This window comes from Zophobas morio, unplaced genomic scaffold (genome assembly GCF_036711695.1).
Source record: "Zophobas morio isolate AGI-343-1 ecotype UQ-CSIRO unplaced genomic scaffold, CSIRO_AGI_Zmor_V1 ptg000008l, whole genome shotgun sequence".
In the NCBI taxonomy this organism is placed as follows: Eukaryota; Metazoa; Arthropoda; class Insecta; order Coleoptera; family Tenebrionidae; genus Zophobas; species Zophobas morio.
This window is the reverse complement of record NW_026972113.1, coordinates 6,841,785-6,849,623: the sequence shown is the minus strand read 5'-3', so window position 1 is coordinate 6,849,623 and position 7,839 is coordinate 6,841,785. Positions and strand designations below refer to the sequence as shown.

Below are 7,839 nucleotides of genomic sequence, written 5' to 3'. Positions count from 1 at the left end.
TTCGTCCTTTTCGTCCGTTTTCGTCCTATTCGTACTTTACGTCCTTTTCGTTCTTTTTGGTCCTTTTCATCCTTTTTCGTCCTTTTTCGTCCTTTTCGGTCCTCTTCGTCCTTATCATCCTTTCCCTCCTTTTTCGGCCTTTTTCATTCTTTTCGTCCTATTTCGTCATTTTTCGTCTTTTTTTGTCCTTATTTTCGTGTTTAGTTCTTTTTCGTTCTTTTCGTATTATATCGTCCTGTTTCGCCCTTTTTCGTCCTTTTCGTCCGTTTTCGTCCTATTCGTACTTTATGTCCTTTTCGTTCTTTTTGGTCCTTTTCGCCCTTTTTCGTCCTTTCCGTCCTTTTCGTCCTTTTTCGCACTTTTCGTCCTTTTTCATCCTTCTCCGTTCTTATTATCCTTTATCGTTCTGTTCGTTTTGTTTCGTCCTTTTTCGTCCTTTTCGTCCTGTTTCGTCCTGTTTCGTCCTTTTCCGTCCTTCTCGTCCTTTTCGTATTTTTCGTCCTTTTTGGTCCTTTCCCTCCTTTTTCGTCCTTTTTCGTCCTTTTCGGTCCTCTTCTTCCTTTTCATCCTTGCCCTCCTTTTTCGACTTTTTTCATTCTTTTTGTCCTGTTTCGTCATTTTTCGTCTTTTTTCGTCCTTATTTTCCTGTTTAGTCCTTTTTCGTTCTTTTCGTCCTATATCGTCCTGTTTCGCCCTTTTTCGTTCTTTTCGTCCGTTTTCGTCCTCTTCGTTCTTTTCGTCCTTTTTCGTCCTTATTCGTCCTTTTTCGTCCTTTTCGGTCCTCTTCGTCCTTTTCATCCTTTCCCTCCTTTTTCGACCTTTTTCATTCTTTTCGTCCTGTTTCGTCATTTTTCGTCTCTTTTCGTCCTTACTTTCCTGTTTAGTCCTTTTTCGTTCTTTTCGTCCTATATCGTTCTGTTTCGCCCTTTTTCGTTCTTTTCGTCCGTTTTCGTCCTATTCGTACTTTACGTCCTTTTCGTTCTTTTTGGTCCTTTTAGTCCTTTCCGTCGTTTTTCGTCCTTATTTGTCCTTTTTCGTCCTTTTCGTCCTTTTTCGTACTTTTCGTCCTTTATCGTCCTTTTTCATCCTTCTTCGTCCTTATTATCCTTTTTCGTTCTGTTCGTTCTGTTTCGTCCTTTTTCGTCCTTTTCGTCGTGTTTCGTCCTGTTTCTTCCTTTTTCGTCCTTTTTCGTCCTTCTCGTCCTTTCCGTATTTTTCGTCCTTTTTGGTCGTATCTCCCCTTTTTCGTCCTTTTTCGTCCTTTTCGGTCCTCTTCGTCCTTTTCATCCTTTCCCTCCTTTTTCGACCTTTTTCGTTCTTTTCGTCCTATATCGTCCTGTTTCGCCCTTTTTCGTCCTTTTCGTCCGTTTTCGTCCTATTCGTACTTTACGTCCTTTTCGTTCTTTTTGGTCCTTTTCGTCCTTTTTCGTCCTTCTCGTCCTTTTCGTATTTTTCGTCCTTTTTGGTCCTTCCCCTCCTTTTTCGTCCTTTTCGGTCCTCTTCGTCCTTTTCATCCTTTCCCTCCTTTTTCGACCTTTTTCATTCTTTTCGTCCTGTTTCGTCATTTTTCGTCTTTTTTCGTCCTTATTTTCCTGTTTAGTCCTTTTTCGTTCTTTTCGTCCTATATCGTCCTGTTTCGCCCTTTTTCGTCCTTTTCGTCCGTTTTCATCCTATTCGTACTTTACGTCCTTTTCGTTCTTTTTGGTCCTTTTCGTCCTTTGCGTCCTTTGCGTCCTTTTCGTCCTTTTTCGTCCTTATTCGTTCTTTTTCGTCCTTTTCGTCCTTTTTCGTACTTCTCGTCCTTCTTCGTCTTTTTTCATCCTTCTTCGTCCTTATTATCCTTTTTCGTTCTGTTCGTTCTGTCTCGTCCTTTTTCGTCCTTTTCGTTGTGTTTCGTCCTGTTTCGTCCTTCTTCGTGCTTTTTCGTCCTATTCGTACTTTACGTCCTTTTCGTTCTTTTTGGTCCTTTTCGTCCTTTTCGTCCTTTTGCGTCTTCATTATCCTTTTTCGTTCTTTTCCGTATTTCTCGTCCTTTTTCGTCCTTTGTCGTCTCCCTCATTCTCCCATTTATCACTGTCTCTCATTCTTCCATTTATCACTCTCTCTCATTCCCCATTTATCACTCTCACTCATTCTCCCATTTATCACTCACTCTTTCTCACATTTATCACCCTTTCTCTCATTCTCCCATGTATCACCCTTTCTCTCATTCTCCCATTTATCACTCTTTTCCTCATTCTCCCATTTATCGCTTTCTCTCTCATTCTCCCATTTATCACCCTGTCTCTCATTCTCCCATTTATCACTTTCTCTCTCATTCTCCCATTTATCGCTCTTTTCCATTCTCCCATTTATCACTCTTTCTAATTCTCCCAATTATCACTCTCTCTCATTCTCCCATTTATCACTCTCTCTCATTCTCCCATTTATCACTCTCTCTCATTCTCCCATTTATCACTCTTTCTCATTCTCCCAATAATCACTCTCTCTCATTCTCCCATTTATCACTCTTTCTCATTTTCCCATTTATCACCCATTCTCTCATTCTCCCATTTATCACTCTTTCTCCAATTCTCCCATTTATCGCTTTCTCTTTCATTCTCCCATTTATCACCCTTTCTCTCATTCTTCCATTTATCACTGTCTCTCATTCTCCCAATTATCACTCTCTCTCATTCTCCCATTTATCACCCTGTCTCTCATTCTCCCATTTATCACTCTCTCTCATTCTCCAATTTATCACTGTCTCTCATTTTTATAACTTAAATCCCAAAAATTACCCTTATATTAATCATCCCCTAAATTCAAAAAGCTAAAAAAAAAAATGGGTGGTTTTCTCATCCCCTAAATTGAAAACCACCCATATTTTCAGTGCAATTTCGTCTTTTTTCGTACCTTTTCGTCCTTTTCATCCTTTATCGTCCTTATTATCCTTTTTCGTTCTTTTTCGTCCTGTTCGTCCTTTTCATCCTTTTTCGTCCTTTTCTTCCTTATTATCCTTTTTCGTTCTTTTCGTCCTGTTTCTTCCTTTTTCGTCCTTTTCGTCCTTTTTCGTCCACTTTCTTCTTTTTTCGTCCTTTGTAGTCCTTATTATCCTTTTTCGTCCTTTTTCGTTCTTTTCATACTTTTTCGTCCTTTTTCGTCGTTTTGGTCCTTTTCGTCCTTTTCGTCCTTTTCATCCTTTTTCGTCCTTTTCATACTCATTATCCTCTTTCGTCGTTTTTTGTTCTTTTCGTCCTTTTTCGTCCTTATTCGTCCTTTTCGTCCTTTTTCGTCCTTTCTCGTCTTTTTTCGTCCTAATTGTCCTTTTTCGTTCTTTTCGTCCTGTTTCGTCCTTTTTCGTCCTTTTTCGTCCCCTTTTGTCTTTTTCGTCATGTTCCATCCTTTTTCTTCCTTATTGTCCTTTTTCGTCCTTTTTCGTCCCCTTTTGTCTTTTTCGTCATGTTCCATCCTTTTTCTTCCTCATTATCCTTTTTCGTTCTTTTCGTCCTGTTTCTTCCTTTTTCGTCCTCTTCGTCCTTTTTCGTCCTTTTTCGTCCTTTTCGTCCTTATCGTTCTTTTTCGTCCTTATTATCCTTTTTCGTCCTTATTCGTACTTTTCGTCCTTTTTCGTCCTTATTCGTTCTTTTCGTCCTCTTTCGTCATTTTTCGTCCTTTTTCGACTTTTTCGTCCTTATCGTCATTCTCGTCCTTTTCGTCATTTTGTAATCCCTTAAAAGGGGAAAAAACTTCAATTCTGGACAATTTAGATCGATTTTCATCCTCGAACTTGCTGTTCGATACACAAAACAACCCTTAAGAAGGTGAAAATTTCTCAGGAAGAATCTGAAACCTTTTTATAAGCCCCAACAGTGTTTTTTTTAAGTAAAACTTTCTCGGGGGCTCCAGGTGTTTTTTTGTTAAGAATATAAAACATTCTCGGGGGCCCAAACTGTGCTTTAAGAAAATGAAAACTTCTCAGGGGCTCTTTTTTAAGAACGAAGAAAGCGAAACCTTCTCAGGGGCTCAAGTGTTTTTTTGAACATAAAACATTCTCGGGGACCGAACTGTGTTTTAAGTAGGTGAAACTTTTTTAATAAAGAAAAATGTGAAACCTACGGTTTGACTTAATGTAGAATGGATGGTATAAATCTTATCTTTTCAAATTTGAGTTTACAATGTATAGGTTGTCGTAAAGGTGCTCGGAAGTTCCCAGTATGCAACCCATGAATGCAAACTAGCCTCTGATGTTAAATGTGGTTCTCGAGATCCAATTACAGATATTTTTCGGCCGTTCGGTAAAGTATCCATTGCCGCCTTTCACGGATATTACATTTCCTCGTCAAAATTAATCACAACTTTCCTATCTGTGCTTCCATCCATAAAATTTTGCGGATATTCTCCGTTATTTATCTCGCGAGGCCTGCGACACGACCCACATCGACCGATTTCGTCTCGGTTCATTTTTAAATAATAACCTGATGTTAACAGGCGAACTTTTCAAATCTAATGGAATTGCATGATGATTGTCAATAAAGCCGGAACGAGTTAATCCAATCGCACAAGTCTCATTCCAGGAATCTTATTTCGCATCGGAAACTCAAAAACAAAACGAAGAATTTGGTGGCTTATTTTATAAGGGCACGGAACAGCAATTGACCGAAAACTTTGTAATTTAACTTTTATTAAATATTGACAGAAGCTTCAATTGCCGAATCCCGTCATTCCATTTCGCCAAATCCGCGCTCATCTACCTGTGTGTGTGTACTTTTGATTATTAAAAAAGTTTGGCTCATGTCGGCGCCGGTTAAGTGGAAAATTTTGATTTCGCTGGATCTCCTGAAAGCCGAGTTTCATATTTTATGATGTGCGAATTGGCGTCGCCAATAAAATGAGGCCACTTTCGCCCGTAAAGTGATACGTGTTTCTTTGGTAACATTCATAACACTTCGGCGGCTTTGCTTGATAAATAGAGAGATAAAACGGTCTAATTCGACGCTGCCTCCAATAAAAGGACCCTAAAATTATAATTTTCTTCTCTAATAGAGTGAACTCAAGGGTGATCTGTCTCTAACAATGACAAAAGACTGCGCTCGTGAGTATTATACTTAATATCTGACGAATTTATTTTCTTAAAGAAATGATGAGAGATTATAAAATAAATTGAGTTCAGAAGTCCTGAAGTATGGCCCGAATTAAATTAAAATGGATCTGACAAAGGCTGTCCGAATTTGCTCAAATAACTTGTTTGCGATGAGTTCATCTAATGATGTTTCTGCAGAGGATTGTTTGTTAGGTATGTCTACAGAACTTCTGCTTTAAGTGGATCTCCACTTAAATCTTGGACAAAGTTTAAAAATCTTCACAAAGGAAACAAATACAAAACAAACATATTTTTTTCGAACTCAGCTCAATCCACTCTCTTCGTATTACACGGATTTAAGGAACAGAAAATCTGAAATGAAACATGTTGCATGTAGTGTCAAGGTTCGACGCAAGCTTACTCTTACAGCAGTGGCAATTAACTGACTGCTTAAATTTGTAGCAATCTTCACTGTGTGTGATTTTGTAAAACGAAATAAAGCGAAAGCATTGTGTTATAGACAAGAGCTAATAACTCGTGGTTAAGTTTAGACATGAACAAGGTTAATTTTACGTGATTAAGTTAGTCCTCGCCTCGTTACGCAGATCCCTGCAATTCTCAGTTCTCTTGGTTACTCAGACTAGCCACACAGCGTTTGTTTGTGCACAATTTACATAAAGGAACCACACTCGCTCTAATGTAAGTTAGTTACGTCTTAACCGTATGAACTCTCCCAAAAAAAGACAATCGCCTGGAATTACATAAAGAATTTCCCGGAAGGAATTTAATCTCCACTACTCAAAGGCGGGTTCATTAGGTGGTTTAGTTAATGGCAATGTGCCTGATCGTTGCTTACGTGCCGATTACCCTCTTTTTATTCCTCTCTGTTGCTGCTCGATCCAAAGAAAAACTTAAGAAGGTTAGCTATTGTCTGCTTCAACGTAACGAGGTTACAACTAGTCGCTCTGAAATTAAATATCATTTAAATTTATAAGATAATTATTCAGTATGTCTGACACGAGGAAGTTTACACTAACATAATAAAACTTTTAAACTTTCGTTACTTTATAGGTGTATAAGCGACTGCGGAACTTTCTGAAAATATTCGCTCTAACTTGACTCGAATAACTATGCATTGTGCACAGCTACAAAAGTACGGGCTCTGAAAAACTAATTATGACGACCATTTGCATAAACTTGTATTTCACTCGAAGTTTAATTATACATGCAACGTATTATCTCGCAAGTTGGGCTGGAAGTAACCGGAAGTGGAAATTCGCTTCTTCGCATACTGGTTGCGGCACCAACTGTACGAAATCGGTATCGATGTGGAAGAAAAATCAACACAATCAATGTACGTAAATATTACACTCTCGATCAGCCGAAGAGTGCAATTATGGCGGAAACTGTGTCACTTCAGTTTCTTATTTGTCAAGAATCTAAATGTGTGTATACAGAAGGCTAAAATTTTATGTGTGGTTATTAATTATTGAGATTTTATTTTCTTTTAACCGCTGCTGCTTGTAATCTGAACATGCTTCTGTCGAAGTAGAAACATAAACAGTAAAAACGTCAAAGTTAAGCATTGTACTGAGAAATTAAGAATATCTACATTTTTCCCAATGGTTGCAATTTAGGGATTCGGGGAGGTTAACCTCGCCACTGATTGCTACCTTACACGAAAAGGTTTCGCCTCATCACAAAAAAATATGGGGCACTGAGAAATTCACATTCTTAAAAAAAATGTGCCCCCGAGAAAGATTCATACACAATCTTCAATAACACAGTTGAAGCCCCCGAGACGATTTCACCACATTCTTCCTTCTTCAAAAAGCCCCTGAGAAAGAGCCTCTGAGAAGGTTTCACCTCCTTAAAAAAAATTTTGGGCTCCCCGAGAGGGTTTCATATGTTTCCTTCTAAAAAAAGGGTCCTTGAGAAGGTTTCACCTTTTAAAAACACAGTTGGAGCCCCCGAGAAGGTTTAATATTAAAAAAAAAAAACACCTGAGGCCCCCAAGAAGGTTTCGCCTCCTTAAAAAAATTGGGGCCCCGAGAAGGTTCCATATGTTTCCTTCTTAAAACAAAGAGCCCCTGAGAAGGTTTCACCTTTCTAAAAATACAGTTAGGGCCACCGAGAAGGTTTTATATATAGAAAAAAACACCTGAGGCTCCCAAGAAAGTTTCGCCTCCTTAAAAAAAAATTGGGGTCCCGGAGAAAGTTCCATATTATTCCTTCTTTAAAAACGAGCCCCTCAGAAAGTTTCACCTCCCTGAAAAACACAGATGGGACCCCCGAGAAGGTTTCACATTATATCTCCTTAAAAAGAAAGCCCCTGAGAAGGTTTCAACTTTCTAAAAACACAGTTGGAGCCACCGAGAAGGTTTTACATCTAAAAATAAAATACTTGGGGTCCCTGAGAAGGTTTCACATTATTCCTCTTTAAAAAAAGAGCCCTTGAGAAGCTTCTACTTTTTTAAAAATACAGTTGGGGCCACCGAGCAGGTTTTATATATAGAAAAAAACACCTGAGGTTCCCGAGAAAGTTTCGCCTCCTTAAAAAAAATTGGGGTCCCAGAAAAAGTTCCACATTATTCCTCCTTTAAAAAAGAGCCTATGAGAAGGTTTCACCTCCCTGAAAAACACTGGGACCCCCGATAAAGTTTCACATTATATCTCCTTAAAAAGCAAGCCCCTGAGAAGGTTTCACATTTCTAAAAGCACAGTTGGAGCTACCGAGAAGGTTTTACAAATAAAAATAAAATATTTGGGGTCCCTGA

The 7,839-nt window shown here is 38.7% G+C and overlaps 1 protein-coding gene across 1 annotated transcript; it reads right to left on the bottom strand.

The window, feature by feature from the left end:
• Nucleotides 1–372: 372 nt before the first annotated feature.
• Nucleotides 373–3,450, bottom strand: LOC135125543 (uncharacterized). The gene is made up of 3 exons (XM_064051206.1): nt 3,126–3,450; nt 2,153–2,363; nt 373–751 (listed from the first exon to the last, which is right to left on the bottom strand). Exons 1-3 carry the CDS (start codon nt 3,448–3,450, stop codon nt 373–375), a joined length of 915 nt encoding a protein of 304 aa, XP_063907276.1.
• Nucleotides 3,451–7,839: the final 4,389 nt, after the last annotated feature.

Excerpts from the sequence above, each read along its gene's own strand:
- LOC135125543 (XM_064051206.1), bottom strand. The coding sequence starts at position 3,450 with ATGGAACATGACGAAAAAGACAAAAGGGGACGAAAAAGGACGAAAAAG. Across the intron at positions 2,364-3,125 it reads CGACGAAAAAGGACGAAAAA|AAAGAGTGATAAATGGGAGA; the intron begins GTATGAAAAGAA and ends TGGGAGAATTAG. Across the intron at positions 752-2,152 it reads GGTGATAAATGTGAGAAAGA|GACGAAAAAGGACGAAAAGA; the intron begins GTGAGTGATAAA and ends AGGACGAATAAG.